At 39.1% G+C, this 26657-nt stretch overlaps 1 protein-coding gene across 1 annotated transcript in view; it reads right to left on the bottom strand.

Moving 5' to 3' along the window:
• LOC108601493 (retinal guanylyl cyclase 2) overlaps positions 1–16373 on the bottom strand; it is a 28168-nt gene extending 11795 nt beyond the window's left edge. The window contains exons 1-3 of the mRNA XM_033294006.1: positions 16271–16373; positions 13045–13400; positions 3976–4075 (exon numbers count right to left, since the gene is read on the bottom strand). Of these exons, the coding sequence (XP_033149897.1) occupies positions 3976–4075; positions 13045–13400; positions 16271–16358 (544 nt within the window). The 5' untranslated portion in view covers positions 16359–16373. The remainder of the gene's footprint in view (positions 1–3975; positions 4076–13044; positions 13401–16270) is intronic.
• Between the last annotated feature and the right edge of the window lie 10284 nt (positions 16374–26657).

Raw genomic sequence — 26657 nt, 5'->3', positions numbered from 1 at the left:
GGATAAGCCAGAGTGGCGAGCGGACTGTACGTGTTTGACTGCAGGCATGTATGGAATATGGATTTTGCCATTCAGCCATTTAGTTATACACTCTCTTCTTTATGATTATTGTTTTTAGTATTTTTGTTTTTTGTGTGTGCTACCTGATTGTAAATAACTACGCTTGGTTGACCAAGCCCCAAACTCAGAGCGACGCACGTTGATAGCAAAACCCAAAGAGTAACCCTAAGCGCCATTTTTATAAAATGTTTTGTGCATTTGCCTGCCACACACACAAACACACACACACACACACAGACAGACATATATATAAGTGTGTATATATGCTAACTAACTCGCACATCTGCGGTTGAATGCGCTGCAATTTAAATTTTGAGCAGCGCATGAATATTTAAATGTATAAAAGTAAAAAGCACAAATGCAAATATTCTTATGTTTATCTAAGTGTGTGTGAGTGTGTGCGGTAAGCATATAGTACTCTTTGTTATATGTGTTAGTATGCAAGCATATGCAATGCGCCAACAGTTGGCACTAAGTATTCGCTTTTACCTTTTGCAAAAGAGACGCTGGGCACCGACTGCGGCTTTTGCTTGGCCTTGGCTATGCAGCGTTAAATCTCTGTATATATGATACTATATACAGAAAATAGATTTACAGCTTGCTTGGGATTAGTTGGCAGCGCTATTTATTTAAGTAGCATATTCATTATTTACATTTGTGCGCTCATAGCAGTTTTTAGAGGATTATTAAATCATTTGCGTAACATTATTGCGACAGGCAATTCAAGCTTAAGATCGTTTGCTCTCTTTATGTTAACTCACTTTCGCTCTCTTGTTATGTTAAGTATGCTAAGCCATTTCTGTTATGTTATTTACTGCAGCATTAAATTTGTTTCATTTTGTTCTTTTCAATGCGTTTTTGCACTGAAATAAATTTAAAAGTAGAAACTTTTGCTGCTCACTCAATGCTCGATTGACTAAGTGTACTAGTTCTCGTGTGGACAATATAAAGTTTACAGCATTTTGGAGCTGGACATGCTGCCAAAAAGCTCGTTAAGTGCACAAAAATTTTTATCGCTACAAAGTCAGTCAGTGCTAAAGCACATGTTACATTAAATTGTCATTAAAAATGCTTTAAAACAAAAGTAGTAAGCGCTAAAGCCACACACAAGCACAAACACACACACACACATGCAGTCGAAAAGTTAAAATGTTTGCTTAAATATTTATGTGAAAACTTAAAGTCAGCATGTTGCATACTTTGGCCGTGCTGGCATTAAAATTATGTTATAATTTACTTAACATGTGTGTGCGTGCGTGGGTCTGTGTGTGTGAAGGTCTGGAGCAAAAGATATGGTGCAAACATTTTTTATATAAGGCTTAAAAGTTTGCGCATTAAGGCAAACACTTAAAACGCAAATTGTAAATCCGACAATGAAGCTGATTATCAAGTTTCACTTAAGGCTGTATACCTTGAACTTATTTTATAAGGCTTTAATCTGTTAAAATGCTGCAACTTTACTGTTAAACTTAATATAGTGCGTGTGTATGTGTTAAGAAAGAAACTTGTATCACACTTCTTAAGTGAAATATGTAAATATGCTGCTGCTGCTGCTGCTGCTGCTGCTGTTGCTGTTGCTGTTGTTGTTGCTGCTGCTGCAGCTGCTTCTTATTATTCTTTATAGTTTGTTGTTTGTATTTTTTGTGCAGTCTATTGAAATGCAATTAAAGTTTGAAATTGCATCTGTCGCCATCTTTTTGCCATTTACATAATGCATGAGATAAAATCTTTGTGGAAAAGTTCTTGTGCTGCTCTTCTTGGCTCAATTGATTGAGTTGTCGCCACGAACTGTTGCTGTTGTTGTTGTTGCTGCTGCTGCTGCTGCTGCTGTTGTTGTCTACTTTGTATGCGAGATGGACAATTGCCAAGAAAATAATGCTCCAGATATTGTATCTGTATCTAAAAGCAATGGTATTGCAATTTAGCAGACGTTTTAAAGCCAAAGTGACTTGAAAGTCAAAGCAATCAACTGAAAGCTTAGACAATCAAGCTTGGCATATGGCTCTTGGGCCGCACCAAAGGCATTTGCTAAGCTCTTTATGGCCAGCAGCCGTCCATTAGCTGTCACTTAGCGTAAAACAAATCATAAATAAAATGTATACAACACTGCTGCCATGTTAATTATGCTGCCATCAAAATCAGCACCAAACGATGCTCCGACACACAACGTTAATTGTTAAGTACTCGAGATTAATGTCGATGCCAACAACAACAGCAACAACAGAAACGAATTCTATGTCTATAGGCTACGTTTGCTATATGCCTGCGATTGTCAGCCATGTTTATGTGCTATTTATGAACAAAGATGTCGGAACCGTTACTCATAAAAATGCTTGACCAAACATAGACACGCACACAGCTCAGCAGGCATCAATGTAACAGTCGCATGTGTTTATTGGTGCGAGCGTAAATCAGTTAAGAGGCAGAGAAAGAGTGCGGCTCATTCAATTGTTTTGTTGTATGAAACTCACGGCCATGAGTCGTGTGTTGTCCATGTGAATTTAAAGCTGCTTGTCTAGTGTTATGAGCTGGCATTGCTTCAGCTACTTGAGCATACTGCTCATATATAGATATAGTTATGACAACTCGATTTGCGTTTTGTTATCGCCTGTGTCTTTGTTATGTTAATTTACTTATATCTTTGTGTAACATTTTTAGCTTGTTTTTTCAACTTTCTATCTTTTTTATTTTACAGCTTTGTTTTTATACAATTTCTCAGCTGCTGTCACATAATTTACAAATTTTTTGCCAGTTCAGCGCTGGGGGTCAACAAACTGTGGCTTATATTATAGAGGTTTGCATAAAGCCAACGACAACGACAACAGATGACGTTTGCATGATTTTGTGGTTTTCCTTAGCCGAGCTTTAAGTTTGTTCAACACTTAGCGCCTGTTTGTATGCAATAAACAATTTGTTTTTATGAGCCGAGCTCTGCTGTTGGCTTAATTAATTAATACAGCTGCAGTCTGTGTATGTCTGTATTCGATTTCTTTGCTTTTGGTTTGAGTGGCTTGTCATGTTTATCTTTGGTGTTTAATCCTTAATTGCTGGCGTGACAGCAGCAGCAGCTGCTTATATAGCTGACTTTGCTTTAAATACATAAGGCAACTTACTGAGTGCTCTTGGCCTTGTTACTAGTTGTAGTTGTAGTAGTAGTTGCTCGTGTGATTAGCTCTGGCCACCTAATTAAATTTCGAATGCAGCAGCGTTGCAATTTAATGGTGACTGCATATGTGTGCGTATGTGTGTGTGTGTGTGTCTGTTTTTGTTTGCTTGTGCTGTCGTCAACATTTGTGCAGAGTCTATGTGTACACAGTCAGTTGGGGGCTGAGCGTTAATCATAATAATGCCAGCACTAATTGCATTGCGTATACGCACACGTGTACTAAGAACACCAGCTGTGTTATACCCATCCGCTTGTCTGCTGTCTTAATAACCGGCCATAATTTGGTCTTTTAGGCGGGCTTCGCCGCCTCTAATGCCTTGGAGACCCATTGTCTGCTTGCTGCTAGTTTCAACTGTTTAGCTTTGACTAATGTTTGGGATATGCGATAACGTTACTGATTAATTATACACAGGAAATTGGCAGCATTGGCCATTTTAGTCGTATCGTCCTTCTACATAACTGAATTTCCATGCGGAATTTATTATAATTAATTAAATGACTTGCAAAATTCGTATTCAATAAGCCATAGATGTTAATAAACTGTCTCATTTATTAACACAATTTACAATTTGCAATTTTCAATTTAAATTTACATCTGCCTAGCGCTTCATTATTGTCATTTATGTTAACGCCTCGTTGAATAATGTGCGCAATTTTAACGCAAATTAAATGTAGACTGTCAGCGGCGTAATAGAATTGCGCATGCAAAACTGTTGAAATTATCAGATATTAAATCGTTGAACACTTACCGCCAACATAGATGTCAACCTGCGTCCAATTTAATTTGCTGGCAATGCTCTGCACGGCCAAGGAAATTGCCTCGAATGATGGCACAAAATTGCTGGAGATCTGTAAAAAAAGATATCATATACATATATTAAAAACAAAGCAATAGAAAAACGTCTGCCTAGTCTCGCTTACTAAAGGGACGCCAGCCAGCTATTTCATTTCATTTTGTGTGTCTGCTCGTTTGCTGTACCTTTAGTCTGATTAAACAAGCGTAGCAGTTGGCAAATAGTCTGATTGTTGTGTTTGTTAAAGTTAAACAAATTAAATGCTACAATAGTAGGCGTCCAAGCAGCCGTTAAGCTGTGATTGCCGTATAAACAATTCAGCAGCAGCTTGGCTAAGTGAGGGAAATGTAGTTTTAAAAATTGCTGCTCATGAGCTTTGTGGCGCAGACAAATGAGCAACATTCCTAAAGACAATTCAATCAGGTTTAATCAAAGCATTTTGCTAGATGTGTGTGTGTGTGTGTGGTGAGTGGTGTTAATGTGTGCGTGTGTATGTGCGTCTGCTTGTCTGCTACGCAACTCATGGCGTATACGCAACTTATAACAAATTTCAATCAATAATCGAACCTCATGCCCGCAACATTATCATCGTGCTCAAGCGTGTAAAGCAGCCTGTCCGTTGCCCTTAGACGAAAAAAGCAGCAAAAGAAAAAACTGAAAATATTCGATTTTGTATTGGCATTGATAAGGGGCACAGCTCACAGCCCTGCTGGCCAAGAGTCAGCACGTAGCTTTAAGTTTTTTGGTACCTTTTTGACCTTTTCTTAGTCTCTGAACTTTTCTTCGTTTTTTGTTTTGCACCCATTTGTTGACTTGATTTGAGTTTGCGCTTTGGACGACTTGTGCTGCACTCTTAGCTGCTTCATTATTTGGGCAGATGAAATAAATTGAAAAACGTTTGAAACACGTTTAGGCAGCTTGGGCATATACAACAGAATTCAATTTGAAACTCGGTGCAACAACAACAACAACAGCAGCAGCAGCGGAAGCAATCAACTCAGCTGGCAGTTGAGCCCAAGTTGGGGCCAGCTGATATGATTAGGCCATGATTTGCCATTTGAGTTCTTTGTTATGTATTATGATACAATAAATATAACAAGTAATGACAATGAATTTTGTGTGTGCAAGCAAAGGTCAAACCAATTTGATATTATTACGCTAAATTTATTAAAAAATATAACCTTTCAACAGCAGCAGCATGTCCAATGTTGCGCGCAATTTATAAAATATATATATATATATATATATATATATGTTTTTGTTAAAACAATATGCAGCTGCAAGTTGGCAGCAAAGTGCATTTTGTATGTCTTTTGACACAACGTGACCAGCAATAGCTGTCCGGGAATTTACTTGCCCAGTTTGCCAAGCAGCTAAGTGCACTTGAGCCATGGGGGAATACAATCATACATACGATGCTGCTGCTGCTGCTGCTGCTTGGTGTCTTTAGCTTTTATTGTTATGCGTTTGCATTTGCTGAACACTTTATTTTATTGTCGCACAAATTGTTAGATATTCAATCAATTTAATTAATTGCCGAAAATGGAGAACAGAATGCCAAACTAAATGAGACTCTTGTGTGATGGATTCAGGTGGCAGTGCCGAAAATCTTATGCACAAAGCACTGCCGTTGAATCAACATTAATCACAGCTGAGCAAATATTTGAGATTTGCGAACGGCTGCTAGTTTAGGTATTTGGACCCAAGCCAGCGAGCTCTTAAGCAGCCCCAACTTATATATACATTTATTTTTCTTTTTTCTGTGCGCTTTTGACTGTCGTCTTTGACATTTCGTGACAGCAACAACAACAACAAAATCTCTGCATATTTACTTACATGTTAATAATTTAAGGGCCATGTTGCATAAATATTTCTGCAGATTTGTGTTGCTGCTTTGAGCTTCAAGTTGGCAAGACTTGTGTAAATATTTGCCCAAGTTTTCAGCTTAATTTCATTTCAAAAAGTTAGACAAGCCAAGTGCAATAATTAATTTTTAATTCGTAACGATTTTGTGTCCACACCTAACTACCAAAGATGCTGCTCTTGATATTCATTTTGTGTTGTTGTCATTTGGTTATATTTTTGGTAATTTTTTTTCAATAACCGACAGCTGTCGCTTTCAGATAAAAATTAATGTACGCACACTCTTTTATGTGCAGTCATTATTATCAATATACAATAAAAATGCAAAAGTTGTCCCGGCCACTTAATTTGCTGAAAATAAATGGCCAAGACATGCGTTTGCATCAGCGCAATATTAAGTGGCAGTGGCAACAGCAGCAGCAGCTGAACTTTCTTTTGCTCACTTGGCCTACTTTCGGCCCAGAGAGTCCTGCCATAGCTCATTTGCCTTTTTCCTTTCAAGAGCAAAAAACTGTTTTTATTGTGTGGCAAAGTGCTATTAAGTTACCCAGCCAGCTGACTGACTAACCGAATGCTTGTCACACGTACACACACGCACACGCATACACGCACACACATGCAAATCAGTAAGAATGCGCACGTGCTGTTATTTGGAAAATTGTTTTCACTTTCGCTTAAGCGTTTGCTAAATTTTGGTTTCCACTTGCGCTTGTATGCATATTTATTTTATTTTGTCATTCTAACTTTTACATTTCGCCTTGTTGCTGCAAATTGAATACGCTTTGAATTACGAACTGTTTGTTTGATGTGTGGCTCGGCGTGTGCCTGTGGCAAATTGCTTTTTAATGCCACTCTACGCAGCAGCAGCAGCAACAACAAAGAGGCAACAAATCATTTTCATTTGTGACTGAATTATTTGCAATTTTCTTTAACATATTTGGCCAGTTGAATTTCCATGTTAGCACAAGTATCAATTTTTGTTGACATTTATTTGATTTACACACAGAGACACACACACACAGAACTTAACTCGAGTGTTACAATACGCAGCATTAAAGCAGCTTGAGTTGTTTACTCTGTGCTTAGTTTTATATTTCATTGTTTGTTTTCATAGGCTTAGAGCTTACACATATTTATGTTATTTACACACCTAAGCACAAAAAGTATCTTCAACAAATTGGATTGCTCTCGTGCTTAGCTGTATCATTTAATTTTAACGAAGAAGCAGCTTAACCGCTCATGCATGCGCTGGGCCCTAATGAGGTTTTTATTTTTGCCAGTCTCTCTTGCTGTTTTTTTTTTTTTCATAAATAATTGAGTGCTACATAAGTGGCTGGCTATTTAGATGGCGTCCAAAGGGCTACAAAGGTTACACAGTGCTCGTAACAAGCATCATTGAATTTATTATGATTCTCTTCTCTTTTTTATGAAAATTGTTGCTGTGTTGCTTTGCTGCGGCGGCCACTGTCATTTCACGCTAATTGTCATTTAAGTTAGCTTGACATTTGCCTACGACCTACAACGCACGCAGCTGTCAACGGTCGCTGCCAAGTTTTTGCAAAGTTTTCAGAAATATGAAGCTTGCTGTTTGATGTTGCGAATTCAATGCGCAGTAAGTACTTCAAGTTAAATTCAACTTGTGGCACTCGTAGTTTTAAGTCTGCAAGCTGAAGTCAGCTTTACTTTTTGTTTATCAATAAATATTATTACAGCATTGTCGAGAGTTGACCATAAAGTTGCATTGTTGTGGTCGTATCATGTCACAGCCTTACTACAGACAAGTGCAGTTGGCGCCACATTAAATATGCATGCCATTCTCAAGAATAATCCTGCATGTGCCACAGCAGCATACAGTGTGGCGCATATGGCTTTACTTTCTTTGCTGCTTGTTTGGAATATGTGAAAGTGAATTGATTTTCAATGCATATCACGCAAATTAAGAACAATTTCATTTTCATTTGCCTGGGCTCATGTGATTGGCATATTTGATGAGACTTAAGGCGAGAAGCCAAGAAAGCAAGCAGACGAAGCCAATGCTGTTAAAGTCAGTGTGAATGAAAACATTACGCATACGCAGCGTTGGGCATTAAAGCAGCGTGCAGCAGCTGCGACTTCGCTGTTACTTAATGAATTTTCAATGCCGCATAACAACATGAGATTAAATTAATTGCGTATTGCTTTATATTGAAAGTAAACAATGCTAAAAATAGCTAAGCAACTTAAATGAGCTTTAAGTCTAGCACGACAACAAACCTAAATCAAATCCCTTGTTAAAGTTGCTTAAACATTTTGCACTTTTACCACATGTGGCTACTGCTGGTTCATTGACCCCTCGAGCTTAGCTCGGCGCCATAATAAAGAAGCCAATTTCAACATTGAGTGCTGCTGCTGCTGGTAAACAAAGCTCCATTTGCTTTATCATTCACTGCAAAATATTACGTATACGTAATGGCTACTATTTGCCATTTTGTGCTGCGATAGCTTTTAGCGCACTACGCGCTGGTGTGAGTAAGCGCATGATAGAGTGTTGTGCTATGACAAGATGACAACTGCAAGTTTTCTTACTGCCAAGTGGCAAAAAGTCCACGGAATGGGTGCAGCCAAGCACATTCGCTCTCTTTTTTAGTAGCAGACGAACAAACAATTCACAAGTTGCGTTGCGAAACACACGAGTGCACTTAATTGTGTTTGTGTCTGGTGTATCACGCTGCCCGGCAAATGCACGAGCGCATTGAAAGTGAAAGTGAAAAAATTGAAGCAATGGCTTAAAGCCAATACGGCGTATGCATGATATCAGTGCTACAGCAGCAGCGCAGTTTGTTTTAAAGTCAACAGTTACTTCAAGCCCAAGCTTACGTTGCCATTTTCATTAAAATGCCATAGGACACCGAACTATTGTTGTTGCTGCTGCTGGTGCTGGCGCTGGCTAACCCTGTTGCAATAAATCCCTCTTGCAGCTTCGCTACTGTCACCTGACATTGTCTAAAAATAATTACTGCAGCGGCTTTCACAGGCATGCGTGCAAACGCGAAATCGAATTACAAAATGCCAGCGCTGGGGATTACACAACACGAAACAAAACAAAAAAAGTGCCAGCGCCACTAGCAGCGGCTGACTGGGCTTGGCTCGAGCTGCACATAAACAGCAATCAATCATGATATTGAAATTCAAAGACGCGGCATAAGCAACAACAACAGGCTATAAATCTGTATAGCTACAGCTTAAACTTTAATGCGCTAGCAATGAAATTGCACTCTCAATCGAGTGCAAACTATTGCATTGTTAGGCTCGAAGGACATTTTTAAAAGTTGCTACAATTGAAACTCAGTTGCCAGCTCGTTATCAGAGCTGCCGCTCTTAACTAGGCATGCGTTTGTCAGTTGTCAGTTGTCGGTTGTGCTGAGTGAAAGGCGCAAGCTGGCAATACACATTGCTTGACAGACATGGCTAAGGCAAGCTACAGCTACAGCTACAGCTGCAGCTGATAAAGTGCATTGGCAACTGACTGACAACCTGAGTGAAAGCATGAAAGCATTACTCAGCTTAGTTCTCATCTGATTTCGTTAGATATTGCAGACAAATCAATTTTGCTTTTCATTTTACAATGCATTAATTTTCAGCCATAAAAATTTACTTAAATATATATATAGCCTTTCATTTGATTCCTCAGCAAATTTATATGTTTACTCACTGAATTAATAAGTATAAAAATTTATTTTGTGGAATGTTAACTCATTATGGCCATTATTTGTTAGGTTTGCTTTGTTAGTTTTATATACCCAAGCAGCCTTTGGCATCAAAAGCCACAAAAGTTTGACACACAATTCAGCAGATTTACCAAAAATCCTTGCTTACATATATATATAGTGTAAATAAAATAGAAAAAAGATTAGTTTGTTGGTTTTTGTTTGCATTTGAAACCCAGTGACCATTATGGAAATATGTTTTATGCGGGATTCTCTTTGCATTGTATTTGCTTAGCTAAGCGTTCTGAAAATTGTTTGATGTTTACTTGAATTGAGTCAGCTAGACGGCAGCCATTTATCTACGCTAGTAGGCAAAAACTAAATGTACATTAGCTTAAACTAAATTTTATTTACAATGAGATTTAAAAATAGGCACAAGCCTAAGAAAAAAACGCTTTTAGCAAAGTGTATTAAATTTCTCATTATCCATGCATATATTCAACAACACGTATTTGTGTAAAAGCATTTTTAAATCTGCCGGTGTGTTCAATTTGCACATTGAAACAATGATAAATGCAAATTGTACGCGTGCAAATTGACAGTTGAGTTTGGAACAACGCGGCGTATATGCGCTGTTTCTTTAAGCTTTAAAGCAGCGCAAAACGTTGTTTTTCATTTGGTTCTTAATCCCAAGGCGTTGCAAGCAGTTTACAAATTTCTCTTTCTTCTGGGAGCAGCTGCAGCCCGAACGGATGCACGTGGGTCGCTGTCGCTGATTTAGAGGGCTGCTGCCCGTTGGGTAGGCGTGTGTTATTGCAGTCGCAGCGCATAAATATTGCATGGTGCATAAAAATCACACTTAATTGCACGTTTTGTTACTTTGTACGCAGCTCTGTGCTATAGCTGGGGCTATAGTTTTTATGGTTGCACTTGCTTCATATTCGTAGCATACTTTCCAGCGTTGCAGCTGCAGCAGCGCTCGCGTGTTCGCGTGTGTGTGCGTAGCAGGCTCTTGGTTGTTTTTGCTGTTGCTGTTTGTTTTGTTGTCAATTAAAAACACTTTTATCTGCTACATTGTTTTGTGGAAGCACACGAATGAATGAAGCTTGGACTTTGAGCTCAGAACTGCCGCACAGCACGTGGCGCAGCTGGTGGCTGCGGTTTAGTGGGCGTGTTCATGTATGGGCGTTGCATGCACTTAAATGGCCACATGCGCTCACTTTGCTGCAGCTTCCATTTATAACACCGCCGCTAGTAACTGGCTTAAAGCATTTAAGTTGTTATGCGAAACAATGTAAAATTTTATTAACTGCTCATGAACCTGTAAACAATGTGACTACATTGACTCATTTAATCAACTTTTTTAAACACACACTTTGTCAATTATAATTTTTAATTTAATTTTGTGCTTTCAAAGGCAAACAATCCAATTAATGCTTACAGCATGCTGCGCTTAATTTCATTTAAATTCATTTAAGTGCACATTATAACATTTTAGTTTTGCCCTGCTGCCCCAATGCTTGTGAAAAAATGTAAAGCAATATAATTTTAAATGCGCTGCTTGTGCAGAAAAAAAATAATATAAGTGCCACAAAAAAATAAAGCCTACTTAGGTCATATTATTGTGGTAACAATGGCGCACATTTTACAAATGAACTGTTTACGTTGTGCATTTTTTTTTTTTAATACTGCAATTGTTGAACAAATGTCAAGTGAGTAATAATGGCTTATTATTGTTATTATTATTTTATTAACCTAAACACTGTAATTGAAATGTTGAGTTATAGTGCATATTATAATGTTATTTATTAAATCAAGCCATTCGACTAACTATTGATGCAATCGCTGAAAATTAAATGAAAACCGCATAAAGTTGAATGCAATTTAAGCAAATTTTGTCAAGTTGACAGTGAATCAAGCGCGCAATAGCTAGTCACTTATTAAGTGTTCGCTTATCGCTTCAATGCACATGTGGCTGACTTAATTTATTTTCATTTGTCTCTAATTGCCAACTTTATGCAAGTGTTAATTTCTCAAAGAAATGAATTTTAACTTTGACGTGTCTAAAATGCCAAACATTTCATCAAAGCTTTAGCTGGAATTTCTTCACTCGAGCATGCTAACGTTTGTGCGCTTATAAATAGATTTTTAAATTTTACACATGCATTGCATTGCTGAAATCAGTTGTAGAAAAGTTCTTGGGGAAAGTTCGTGTAAAGTGCACCTTGGCAAAGCTGATAACAAGTTTGGCACTTTTACTCAAGTGTTTACTGCTGCATTTGATGTGCATATCCATTACTTAAATAACTTTCTCAAATGCTTGGCTGCCTCAGCTGTTGGCATCAAAAGCGGGCTCATAAAAAGCAGACAGCTGCCAGTGTAAGCAACATTTTTGTTTATGATTACGCAGCATTTTTATGTTAACTCTACAAAATATAAAGCAACGAAAGAAAACAGCACAAAGCAAACAGCAAACAGCTGGTGTGTCACCTATAGGCTGCAGGCAATGCAGGCTTAGCCTGGCAAATATGGGTCTCTCTCCCATTTGCATTTGCCACTGACTGAGCGCGTCGAGCACGTTCACTAGTTTACGTTCAGCTCGACCTCGACTCTGCTGTCATGTTAAAGGCGCCGCGCCATGCCAACCGACAAGCATCGTCGTGATGCATAAAGATCAGAAAACATGACACAGTAACAAAATGAAATATTGTTGTTGCGCTCAACTTGAGTGCACATTGCACATTGGAGACAGTCTGCTGTTCATCATCATAAGCTATGTATTGACTGATTCGCATTTGCGTTGTCCGCGTTGCTTTTCATCAAAGCTATTTATCTTACAGCTTTAGCTGGTGCTGCTGCATTGGTCGCTGTTCATTAAAATCGCATAGCTCAGACAGCTAATTTGTCAGTTATTTTGTCAGCATTTGTCGCAATGCTGCAAACTTTTCATTAATAGCTTGTCAGCAAAGTTTACAAGACTTTTGCACACTTGTCAATCAAAAAAATTGCTCAGCACTCAGCAAGAATTGCACACATTTCATATAAATTTTTTCACTTTAAGCGTAAAGTCAACTGCAAGTGCTAGGCTGCAACACAGCGAGGCTGTGTGGCAAAGTCTTTTGCACTTGCCACAAAAAGTAATTTCATGCTGTTGTCATGTCGACTTTCGTCAGCTGCTGCTGCACCATATTTTGGGCAAAGTGAATGCCTGCCTGACTTCGTGGCTTACAGCCGCACAGACTGTTTGCCATTTCCGCTGCGCATACCCAAAAACTGAACTTAATAAAGTTTTGTGGGTGGCGCTGCTGCTGCTGGTAGAGAATTGTAAAATTTGCCTGGCGGTCATAGTTGGCAACAAAATTATTTGTGTTTTAGCAAAAATACAAACTTAAGCTGCTTTAATAATTTGTCATGTTCATTTGCTATTTGCATTAAACCATAAAAAATTGCAATTAAGATATTTCATCATACTTACTTTCATATGCGGACAGGGCCATAAGACGACACTCTTGTTATAATCGCGAGCAAGCTGCTCAGTCAGCTGTTGGCAGTTGCCCAAACTGCGGGCATTCTCCTCCTCTTGCTCCTGTTGCTGTTGTTTCATTGCTGCTTGCTGTTTTGTTGCTGATAAAGTGTCTGCCGACAACTGTTTCATTTTAATTTTGGTTTGCTGCTGCTGCTGCTGACGCTGCTGCTTTGCTGGGTCAACGCTACCGTCGTCGTCGCTAGCAGTGCCATCCAAGTCGGTGTCTACATTAATGCCCGCATTTAAAGTATTTACAACGCTTGTGTATTCGGGTTGCTCAAGTAATTTAATGAAGCCACTTAAATCTGTGCGTCAGCAGCGTCATCATTGCCAGCGTGCGGGAGAGAAACAAGCAGAAATATTTTTTATGTGGCATATAAAAATCGTTGCATATTTAAACCCTTTGTGTGTGTATGTGTGTGTGTGTACTTAAGCAGTGTAGTTACAGTAACTGTTGATGAAAGGCAGTATACCACAGACAGCAGTCCTAGCAAACTGAATTGGAGTGCCATTGAGCAGCTCTCTAGACTGTGCACTGACTGCTGCTACATACTGTAGCTGGCTGTGACTGAGCGACTCACAGTGTGAGAGTTATGAATTTACATAGTACCAAGCCATAGGTATTTTGCCTCTGCATAATATATTCAACTTTTTGGTGCTCATGATATTTCATTTCTGCTTAAGCCAAGTGGGTTTACCACAGCAGTTAACAATTCTTTGTGGTTAAAATGCAAGGCGCACTTTATGGCTGAGCAATTACCTAGACTGATTTTTGCATAAGTAATCGATCTACAAAAGCTGCAGTCTTAAATGAATTAAACTGTTTGCTTTTGTAAAGTGCAAATGTAATTTAATTCACACAGTTGATTCAAGTTATTTACAAACCGATTTAAATTGTAATAAAGTAGTTGTTAACTTAGTTGTTTTCAAACTGGAATCCAATTAAGCTTAGACAAACATTTTGACTTGATTTTAGGGCTGTGTATTTGAATAGATTGCCATTGTTTTTATATTGATACAATAATTTATGAAACCTATGTAGCTACTCTACTAAAGTAACCCAACATAATTCCAAGTATTCCTTATCTACATAAAGCAACAGTTTTAATTACTAGCTGCTGTAATATTTGTGCTGTAGCAAGGGCAAATAACAAAGCAAATGCAGTGCAGAGACAAACTTTTAAACTTGTGCTATGCCACCTTTTAATTTGTTGCCTTTCTGTAGTCGAGCTAGGCAATTCATAGAAATACAATTTATATAATTGTCCCCGGCCTTTTGTGCGACCACAAAATACGGCGCCTGCCAAGTTGTCTGTGTGTGTGTGCGTATGTGTGTGTGTGTGTTTGCTGGGTCAGCGTTATGTGAAACGATAAGTTTGCTCCGGACTTGTGTGGCTATAAATTGTGGTAGGAGTGGACAGTGTCAGGATGCAGCATATGCAACTAAAATCAATTTCAATATTTTTCAACATAAAAACATGCCGCACAGGCAGAAAGCAAGAGAATTTATTTTGCATGTGGACAACACAGCACAGGTAATAGACATAGAGAGTGCAAGATGAAGCTGCAGATAAAGAGCGAGAGCGAGAGTGAGAGTGTGCAAAGAAAAAAGTGCAACATGGGCTACGAGTTGCGACTGTGGAAATTGAATTTCGTTGCCAAGCTTCTAAATCAATTACTGCAATTTATTTTGTCAAAGCGCAGCTGAAAACATCCTACTATTAATACGACGCTTTAATTTATGTCATGCCAACTGGGCAACTTTTTTAAAGAAATATAACATTTGTTGCAATGCGCCCCGAAACTTTGGCGCCAAATAAGTGAGCAATGTGGCAAGTTTTTGGCAGCCAACTGGAAGGTTGGTAGGTGTTTGCAGTCAGTCGCCATGTTTACTTAAAACTAACAAAAAGAAAGTCAATTGAAAGCATAAAACAAACAGCAAAGCAGACCAACAAAACTTTAGCACAATCTAGTTGCAAATTAAAGTGCGCAAAAACTTTTGCCTTATCGCGATCTATTCATTTAAGGCAATCAAATAAACTGAATAGCGCTGCAGCAGTCTTAATTAATATGCAGCTTAATGGCATTAAAAGTTTGCTAGATTTGATTGATATTGATAGTGGCAGACTTGACGGCTGGCTGCCATAAATAAATACATTTTAATATACATAAGTCAGCCACAGTCACCAACAGATTTTCAAGCGGAAATTGCACAGCATCGGCAGTGAAAGCAGCAGGCAGGCAAGTCCTTAAACTCGGCGTGTGCGTCGCTGTAATTGAAGGCAATGTTATTAACGTTGCAAGTACACAAGGAAATGTTGCAGCAACTGCTGCTGCTTCTGCTGTAGTTAAAAAACTGACAGCCAACTGCTGGCATATGGTAAGAGTCCTATTAACTTAGTTGCTTCTTGCGCTTTAATTAGTTTAAATAATTTTATTATTCAACTTTGTTTTTTTTTTCAGCTGTTGCTGCTGCTGCTGTCGCTGTCGCTGTAAGAAGTTGGCGCATAATGCATGCAAATTAAGTTTACATTGGGGACAATGCTGCTCGGCTGGCAGCCAAAGCAAACTTCTTTGGTTGCAGTTGCCATTATATAATACAATGCTGATGAGGCGGCAACAGTCGGCTTCCAGGAAGAATCCTTGGCAATTATATAAGCTTTACTTTGATAAAAAGCCTTGTTAATTATATAGCTAGTGGAAAAGTAAGTTGAGCTGTTGCTACTACTGTTATGTTTCTTAGAAATAAAACACTTTGGAAATTCGTAGAAGCTTGAAAAAGTTTTTACAGTGGGCACTGTCCAGCTGCGTAATGAAAGTTAAAATAAATTCAATAATAAATACTCGAATGGCTTGCAGCACAGCCAAGTTCAAGTTTAGTGCTTTATTTATTTATATATATGAAAAAGCAATTATGAACTGCTAGATTCAAGGGCTTCAATTCAAAAGCATTCTGAGTAATTGAGATTTATGTTTTGCTAGCTGCTCAACTATGTGACACTGTTGAAATATTCCTTTGATTTTTGATACGCTGCTCAAAGTAATTAATGCCAGCGAATGACATTGAATTCGCTATAAATGTAATTCAACTGAATAACCATAACATAAATGAAAGTGTAGCTTGATAATAATAAATAAAGTTCAATGCGGGCCAACAAAAATTAAGTATACGTACCGACATCACGTAGAAACTCTACTTTGGCATTATACAAATGCACTTGGAAGAAGTCTAGGAAATATTGAAAGCCCTGTTGCACATGCATCGTATCAATGTGCAATGATGATGGTATTAAAACGGCCACACGCTGAGCCGCCAAACCAGTGACGTGGGTTTGTTGTTGTTGTTGTTGCTGATGACGTTGTAGCTGACGTGGTTGTCGTTGTTGCTGCTGCTTCTGTTGCAGCTGCTTTGTGGCAACGTTTTGCTTTTGACGTGCCTGACGTTCAGATTTTCGCGCATTACGCTTCTCTTGTTGCTGTTGCTGTTGTTGTTGCAGCAATGTTGCTGTTGCTGTGATGAAAATTGAATTGCTGCTTATTGTAGTTGCTGCTGTTGGCGTTGTCGCTGTCGCTGTAACTGTCTTGGGTGTTCCACCAGCAAACGATGTGGTCTGCTGGGCAAATAGCGAAAGTGGTTGGAAGGTGGTGCTGGATGTGAGGGCGGCGTGGTGGGAATTGAGAAAGGAGAAGGCCGTCAGCAGCAGAAATAATTTAGCAATATGACAGATTGTTAACTTCATTTATGTTGCGTATTTTGATTATTGCCGGCGTCTATATTGTTGTAGCTATATTTATTTCTATGTTGCTTTATTTCTTCGCGTCCGCTTCTTTGTGACTATGGTGCCTTCAACTTTGCTATTGCAGAGCTGCTGACTGGCCCAGTGCTAGTTTGCTGCTGCAGTCGTTTACATTTGGTAGTGTGGCCAACGCTCGCTGTGACTTGGTTGCTTCGTTGGTTAATGAACTTGGCTCGAGCTACATTCAAAGTTGACATAATTGCGTTGCTATTGCTGGGCAAATTGCAGTTGCCTGTAAATAAATGTGTATGCAGAAAATGTGAGAGAGAGAGAGGAAATCAAATTTATTTTTCAGCTTCCACATCCATGCAAGCTCGGAAATGAGTTTGTGCATATTGAACATTTGAGCAATTTAAATATTTTGCCTCAATAATTTTCGATATAGAGCCCCTAAGGGCAACAGACACAACTTGACGAAAGTGTGCCGCTTTATATGTATGTGTGTGTGTGTGTGTATTGATGGAACTTTGGCAGCTTGCTAGATACTTAAATATTAATTTGCTAAGGGACTAGGCTAAACTGAAGCGATTTACACGAATGATTGACTCAAATGCATAAGAAAAAAATAATTAAAACAAATAAGACTTAACATTTAAGGTTTCAGCCTCAACGTACGTCACTTGCTTAAAAAATGCGCACACAAATTAATTAAATTAAAATTTCAAATTAGTTTAAAAGTTCCGCACACACACACGAACACATGCACACATATAGACATAGAGAGCGACACGCGTTTCCGCCAGCCTGGCAGTCAAGCGTCCGTTGCTTCAGCTTGAGTTGCTACTGCCTTTGCCGACTGGCAACATTTTTATGCACGTTTAGGCACTCGCCCATACACATGCGTAGGCACACAGGAAACACTCAAGCATATACCACACACACGCACACACACATGCTTACACTCACTCTTAAATGTCAAGCTCTGCATAATTCAGGGCGCAAATTTGGCTTCATTTTGGCGGCGGCTGCTCTTTGTTGCTATAAAAACCGAATTGCCATAAAATTGATTGCGCCTAAATAAATATTTTGTATATTTTTGTAGTGACTGCCTGGGACACCAGCTAGAAATTTTACTGAGCAGCAGCCACGTCTATATGTATTCATTCAGTGCTGTTTTTAACCTTTACTTCCTCAAGCCCCAACTCTTTGGTTTCTGTTTACTTTTGTTGCGCCTCGATTGCTTTGCATTTTCATATCCTGTTGTTAAATTCAAATAAGGTATAAACACTATATAGAGCTATAAATGTGAGAGCTTAGGGTATCTTGGGTTTGAGCAGCGGCTAAAAAAATACTTTCAACTCTTGATTAACCAATTTTGTAGCTGCCACACCCAGTGTACGTGTGTGTGTGTTTGAGAGTGTGTGCAAAGTCTTAAAACGCTCTTTATCTATTTCAAAGGCTGTTTGTCTCTCAGCCTTGGCTGACTTTATGCTTGATTACCTAAGCGAGGCAGTCGTGCAGCAATATTTCAATTCATCAGCCGTCGAGTTCAATCTAAACTTTCATTTATATATTAAATTTTCGGCGCTGGCTGGCGCTTAAACTCGCCGCACCTTACGCAAAGCCAGCGACAGCTTCATTCGATTGCCCGGAAATGATTGATTGCTATTTTGTGTTGTCAATGGGCCAAAATAAATAAGCTGCTCTCGCTGCTTGGCTTCGTACGCAAATTGTCGCACAATATGAATGCCAATGCCAATAAGCAAAATATGCTGGGCGCATGGCTGGTCACATTGTCAAAAGTGTGAAGCTTAGCAAAGCCTGTTGTTGTTATTATTATTGTGGTGAATTAATGATAAATTATGCTTGGAATTATGAATGAGACAGCTTAAGAAATTGAAAGCATAAGCAAGCTATACCGAAATTCAACTGTCATGCTTTTATGTTAAATAAATGGCCAACAGATGCTAAGCCAAGTCTCCATTTTAATAACTGTTAATGCAGCTGCATGGCTTTGAGCAACAACTTGTGGAAAATAAATGGCCAAGTGAAAATACAGCGCAAGCAACAAAATTGCTTTTAATTTTATGAGATTTTATAAGCAGCATAATAAACTGGCAGCTAGTGGACACAAGTGGGCCAAAGAAACGAACGCGTATAGAGAACGCACAACAATAACAATCGCAGCGATAAACAGCAACAGCAGCAGCAGCAACAACATCGCTCGACGCTTATATAAATAAACATATTAAAAACTTTCAAGGATGCGTTGTGTACAAAACAAACGCTGGGACGACGACGCTAGGCAGGCCTCGAGCTTTTGTAATATACTTTAGATGTCTTCCCCTCTCACTCTCGCACACACACTTACGCTTAGGCACGCCTCATTTGTCTCGCTCTACTACTCATCTGCCGCTGGCTTGCTTTTCGCCATCATGTTTACGTTCATTTATTTTATTTAACTCAATTTTTGTTATTTTTTTCTTTGCTTCTCGTTCTCTTGCTTTTGATGCCTATTTTTATATTTCTGCGCCGTGTCCTTTCTTAAGGGCATTATTATTAAGGTACACACACACACACGCGAAAGCGCACACATACACATATGTATAGTTGCGCAGTAATGCGTGTGGTTTTCGTCTTCATGCTACGCTAGCTGGCAGCTTTTGGCCTCGATTGCGTATACGCAATGTTGGCGGGCAACAACAGCAGCAGCAGCATCCTTACAAATTTATAACCACTTGTTTTCTCGCTTATTTACATACATATTGACACACAGCAAACGGCAGTTAGAGCGTCTGAGTGTTTGCGGCTCTATCTGGAGCATCTTTGATAGTCACACACACACACATTCAAACAAAAACACACAAATGCATTAAGGCTCAACATGCTTGAGGTCTTAGTTCGGCGGCATCTTTCCAACTAACAATGTGTAGTAAGTGTTGCCCCCACGGCCCCTGCTCGAGTCAGTTGCTTCTTCAAGCTCAAGTTCTAACACATTTGAAGCGCCTGCTGGGCTGCCTGTCTACGCTGCTCTATAAGTATTTGCGTCTCTCTGTGCGCGTATTTTATTTACCATATGCTCTGACTGCCAGCAGGATATAGACGGCTTTGGCTGTGCGCTGCAATTGTCGGTTAGTTTGTGTGCTTCAAACTCTTCAAACAGAACTTGAGTACTCATGTGTCTGCCATGAGAGTATGCAAATTGTAAAGTAGTATATGTAGTTTGAAAACTTTAAATTATTAAGCAATTGCCAGACAATGTTTTGCCATTTAGCAATAATATATTTCCTCATTTTGCTTAACTGCACATACGGCTTCTGCTTCTGCTTCTGCTTCGACGCGCCTTCAATTTGTCTTGCCTGCCTTACATATTCTATTCGCATTCCGGCTACGGCTTCAGCTTCAGCTGCTGCTGCTGCTGCTGCTGCTGTAATAACTCAATTATATGGTTGCTCTGGTTACGCTGACAAATGTTTGCCTACAATATTTTACGCATCTTGCGCTTGTTGTTGCTGTTGCTGTTGTGATTGTCGAGGCACAAGGCTGCATAAGTCCTGCTCTAGGCTGTACGCTAATTGAGTCTGCCTTGGATTTGTCTTTAGCCAAGGGCAAGCTTGAGCTGCTTGGCTATCAAGGCTTATTATTTTCCTAGTACTTGACGCTTTTATAAATAACATTACATGATCTCTAGCACGTCTTTAAGTTAAAAGCGTCAGGCACTAAACTCTGTGTGGGCTTCCACCGAAAAATTGGAAATCCGCAAACGTGGTTAACCGTAGTCAACGTTGCTTTTTGTTGGGCTTTTAATTGATTGGTTGGTTGGCGTGCATGTATTATTTAAATTTAAGCATTCTGTGTCTTGTGTCAAAAACATATTTAAGTGTGCGTCAGTTTAACATAAACAATTCAGCGCTACGTTTAAGCTTGAAGAGTGTTTTTTTTTTTCATTTAAGCTTGTGGTGAATCTATTTTTTGCCCTATTTTTGTGGTTTTGGCTTAACTTTGACCGCAATTTAAGCCCTGCGTTGACTGCAAATTCACTTTACCTGACATGTGTGTGTGTGTGTGAGTGTGAATGTTACACTTGCAGCGTAACGAGGAAAAAACGTAACTTTTCAACAATTGCGTGTTCTGCTCTGCTGCTCTTCAGTCTCTTTCTATTTCTTTTGCTGTCTGTTTCGCTTGGTTTTTGGCGACAAAAATCTCTTGCGCAATAGACGCCTAGACAGCTCAAGCTAGCAGCGAGGCAAAGAGAGAGGCAAGACGTTTGTTGTTGCTGCAGTTACAGCTTGTTGTTTATTACCGTTACAGCTGTTGGTCGTATGTTGTTGATGTCTGCCTTTTTGTTAGTATGCGTGTGTGTGTGGGTGTGAGCTGATTTGTTTGTGCAAAAATTAGTGGCAAGAGGTAGTGGCATGGCATGAACTTGAAATCGTTTGCAACACTTCCACACTCAAAGTGCTCGAATTTCTTCTGCCTGCTCTTGTTTTTCTTGCTGATTTGCCTTTGAGTGCGGTAATTGTATTCAGAAAGTTGTATCGTTAGTTTTGCTGCTATCTCTTTCGCTCAGTTTATTTGTTGTTTTGTGTCTTTAATTGCAGCAAATGTCAATCGACACAAATGAGTTTTCTTTTGACTTTGGTCTGCATGTGCATAGGTTAACCCAAAATTCTTTGCATAAAGACCACAAGCATATCAACTTTATATGCTTTAAATATCGACTATAAGGCTGCAGCTTAAATTTATTATGCAAAACAGCATTGCTGAGCAAATATCAAGCAATTTACATAGCATTATTCGCTTGAAATTATGTAAATATTTTTTGCCACCTACATACTTTTTAAAAAATTGCCAACTTCTTATGCTATGCTTTTCATTAAAATTCAGCGTAAAATATGAAATTTGAGCGAAATACAGCAGGGACAAGTAAATATAAGTAAACCAAATTCCAGCAACGAAATCAGCGCATAATTTCATAATTTCTAAAGCCAACAACAGCAATAAAAGTTTATGTACACACCACAGCTATATACAGACATATGTGTAAACATGAGTGTGCTGCGTATCTGAGCAGAGCTTGGCATGTCTTTGTATGCAACAGAAATCAGTGCTAATAGCAATTTACATTTTATATATGTGTGCACTTTATATTGAAATACAGGCGTACGTACATTGGAAAATTCCAAACGCTTGCTACTTAACATATTTATTTACATTTTATTTGATTTGCGTTGAGCATAAAATCTAACCTTAATACAATTCGCTGCCTGCTACGCTTGCATGCAAAATAAATTTTCTGTCTTAAAATAAATTAATGTTATTTGCTTACGATTAATTGCGCGCTTTCGCACATAATTAGCTTAGCTGTTGTATCAATATTGATTACATTCATCAGCGATTGACTATTGAGCAATAAACATTGCAAAGTGTTGCTTAATATAATTAGCAATTGCTTCACTTTCAATCCAAAATCTAAATTGTGACAACTTAACTAATTTGCTGACACCACATTCGACTCGGCTGCAGCCAGCTCAATTGCCAAGGACTTGAGTTGAATTTATGTGGCCTAATTTGTTCCGTGAAGCCTGCGCATAAATTTGGTCAAGTCAAGTCTGTGGTCGCCTTATTTTTGCCGCTTTGGGGCAACCATAAACATTTTCAATTTAATTTTCATGGCTGCCAAACAGCGCTACAAATAGTTTCGCATATTTCACGCGCTCAGCACAACAGACGTACAACCAAACTCCACTAAATTTAATTATGCGCACACAACATTCATTTTCTCATTCATTTGGGCTGCTGTTTCTCGTTTTGCTTTGCTGCTGCTGCTGCGATTTTTTATTAGATTTTTGGCATTTGCTGGCCCGTTGTCTGCAGCACTTTTTATGGCTGCCGAGAGAGATAGAGAGAGTAACCTAACCCTTTTTGTTTTTTTTCTTGGGGTTCGTTGGTTGCTTGGCGGCCTAAAGTAAGCCCTTTTTAATGCGCTTTGACCTTGCGAGCTGTTGTCGCCGCCGCCTTTGGCTAAGCTGCTGTGATTCTGAGGCTGTAGCATACTTTTTGGGGCACACAGTCGCTTGACGCTCACCAATTGGGTTAATTGAATTTCCCGTTGAGCTGAAGCACTGCAGCAGCCCAAGCTGGCTGTCAACTAATTTCATTTCGACTGTAGCATATTGCGTTGCCCAGCAGCGGATTATGTGATAAAGTATACGACATGTGGGAGAAGCAATACGACTATGGGCAGCATTATATAAAAGCTGTTGAAAAATGCGCTTATTTAATTCCGTTAAATTTGCTAGCCACTTAACTTTACTCACGTATATGCAACGAGACTATCAAGCTTTTGCCTTTGACGCCAGCACACAACTAACCAAACGAGTATACCTCAAACCCCAGCGGCAGCGGCAGCCGTGGCAAGCTCCAATTTCGTGTTTTCTAATTGAAATACAGTGCAACTATGCGAAAAACTTGTTGAGCAAGTTTCGAGCCGAAAAACGCTGCGTCGAATGCGCTGCAGACTGTTTGCCGTGCTCTACACACATGTATAGCTATGTTAGTGTCTGTGTGTGTGTGTGTGTGAGCTTGTCGTTACATGCATACACATGTATATTGTAAGCACATTACGGCACAGCTCATTGCAGCGCATTCAGCTGCTAAAGCAAAACCAAATCTAATTGCTAAAGTTGTTTGTTCGCAATGCTTACAAGAGTCCTTGCCGACAGTCGATAGCAAGAGCAATTGAAAGTGCCATTGTAAGTGCCTAAGCTTTGTTTGTAAACACATTGGACAGAGCATTGCATAGTCGTTGTCGTTGTGTGTACTGTGATTGCTAAAGTCAAACGTAGCGCACGTATCTCTGGGCTAGCTTCACACCTGCCAGAGTTAACTCATTTACATGCTAATTGAAGCGGATTTTGCTAAACGAATCGCGACAGTTGAACGCATTGTTTGTGAGCTATATGAGTTGTGTGCATGCCAGGCCAACTGTCACTAAATGCGCCTTAAATGAATTAATTCGAAGCGCGTGTGCTGCTGGCTGCTGGCCAAGCTTGTGGCACAAGAGCTTAAGTGTTTGGCAAAGGCTGCAGCAAATTATATTTTTATATGCAGCATTCCGCACGCAACGTGCTGGCAGCTGGCCAAGCGTATATGAGTGTGCTTGTTTTTATGCGCAGATTACAAAGTGTATGACAAGTTTATGATTTTTTGGCGGCAAGGGCTATGGCGCTCCATCTTCAAGTTGTCGTCTGCCATTAAACACAAACTGTGCGTAGCTCGCTCGCTCTCTGTGGTTTACGAAGCGTGCTAATGAGTTCACTGAACTTACGCGGGCGTGACTTTCATAACTAGTTCATAGTTGCTGCTGCTCCTAAGGTAAGTCGCAGCTTGAGACATAAATTAATATTTGCTAGCGTGTCTGACTTGCTGACTTGACGCAATAAATCCCTGAGCTCTGCCAAATGTCACAAGCATTGAGCCATATCCTTTTTGCTGAACCCCTTTGCTTCCAACACGTAAGCCTCTACTTTTGCTTGCTTTGATAACTCGCAGCTTTCTTTTGTCAGTCTGCCTGGGCGTACACAAATATCCCAAGCAAATGAATTTCCCCTTGGCATAAAAATCAACTGCAAGCAAGCAATGTAAAAAAATGGCTGCCATATTACAAAGTTTTTCCACTTCCTTCCTTGTTTGCCTTTCTTTGCTGTTGTGCCGTTTACATTTTCATTGTGCATTTGTTTTGCTAGCACTCTTGACTGTTGTTGCTGTTGTTGTTGCCTTTGCCGGTTTTGTTTATTGCGTAATTGTTGAAAAAACAGCGTTGCGATTTAGCTCAGTCTCGAATTTGAATCTGGCTGAGCTGTGGCTTGGCTTTCTACTGTACTGAGCTGTATGATTGCTTTGCCTTTTGCCATAACTCTTTATGCGTATTGGTTTTCATTCCCATTAAAATTGCAATTTCAGCTTTTCAGGCAAGAGCTTGACCCATGCTATACGCTAATTAGTAACGTTTAATGATATGCCCACTGCGTACGCCTTCGTGACCACAAAAGGATTTCAGCGCCACTAGAACCTGAAGCAAATTAGTGGCCATCAACAAGTACGCAAATGCTGTGTGTGTGTGTGTGTAAGCAATTACGTTCGTTCGACACCTGTACGTGCCACGCCCCTCTTTTTGCAGACATAAATCACACTCGCGGCTGTCCAGCGACTGGAGCGCATTAATTAGCTTCGTAGCGCGCAGTCTCTGAACTTAATTCGCTTAATTGCTGCGCCTACTTTGTCTTCAAGAGTTGTGCGCGCTGTGGCTGCGGCTGCATTTGCTAATAGATTGAAACAAAATGTTATCACACCACAAATTGCGTTCATTATCGTTGTCCATTAGATCAATGCAAAGCTGCAGACTTGAATAATAAATTGCTAAGTAGCTGCAAGTACTTAAAAGTTTGCTAACTATAGCAGTTCAAGTTCTTTATAGTTGAAATTAGTTTTAAATTTGCCTGACCAACAAATCAAGCAAACAAAAGCTAATTCATTAGTATTCATGATAAATAAATGCAAATTAAATAATTCTGAGTATTCTTTGCCACTGAATTCAGTGCAATCATTTAAATGGAAATGCATTTATTAATGTAAATATTTTCATCAAGGACAGCTCGCAGTTTGCAATTACAGTACGCAAATTACACGTAAATCTATTTAACTTTTCTCATTGACAGTTTGTTGGTTTGCAATTGTCAAGCCAATTACGCATACGCCACAAGCGCTTACATATATTATTATCATGCGAGTTTAAACAAATAATATCTAATATCTATTGCATTTAATTCGTAGAACAAAAATGCAGTGAATGTGCACTGAGAAAAATTACTCTTCTGCTTAGCAATTCTAGATGAAAAGCTGCACAACTCTTTGCTCTTCTATATTTAGACTTACATAGCTTTAATATTTTAGTCGCTGCTATTTAGTAATATATTGTTTATAGCTTATTTGCTTAGTGTAGCTACATTACCAATTATTTGTATATATATATGGCTTATGTACATTTGTAAATTTACACAATGAGTGTGTGTGGGTTAAAATGCGCTTTTAGAATTTATTAGCTCATTTAATGAAATTGTGCATATTTGAAAAATTGCGCATTGCAATGCTTATGGCAGTAATTAATGTTTAAAGCGGCTTATTTGATTTATAGCATTTAAATATTTAGGGTTTTTTTTTTATGTATTTATGCCTTCAAACTTTAAATTACAGATAAGCCAAATTATAAATTTAAGTCAGCTTTAAATGTTGTTGCTTAGCACTTAGCACATGACACAACAAATTTGCACAGAATTGCAAAATTTGTAGGTGTCTGTTGCGCTAGCTGCAGCTATTGCTGCTTGCTTGCAGTTTGGATAATTTGTTGCCATAAGAAAGTGCATAGCGAGTAGCTAGCGTTAGTAACTTCATAAATAAGAAGCCAGACAAGCAGAGCAGAGCAGAGCATTGGGGTGGATGCATGCCGAGGCATTATATCATATTTGACAAGATAAATTAGCGCACATTGTATAGCAAGCAAATGCGTGTGAGCAGTTAAAACAAACGACGACGACACAATTCAGCTTTGAGCCACTGGCTTTGCTTACGCACAGATGCAAAATTTGGCTAAAATTCCTTAGCATTATTGTTATTGTTGGCTGGTGCTTTTTTGTTAAATATTGTTGGCAGCTGCTGTTGCTGTTGCTAACATGGACTAGATGTTTTTCTTTTGTCTGCTTACAGCGCCATTTTATTTTCCAAAATTTTTGCCGTGCTTCCGTTCAATATACGCAGCGCTCTGTT

This window comes from Drosophila busckii, chromosome 3R, assembly GCF_011750605.1.
Source record: "Drosophila busckii strain San Diego stock center, stock number 13000-0081.31 chromosome 3R, ASM1175060v1, whole genome shotgun sequence".
Taxonomy (NCBI): Eukaryota; Metazoa; Arthropoda; class Insecta; order Diptera; family Drosophilidae; genus Drosophila; species Drosophila busckii.
This window is presented reverse-complemented; position numbering and strand designations above follow the sequence as displayed.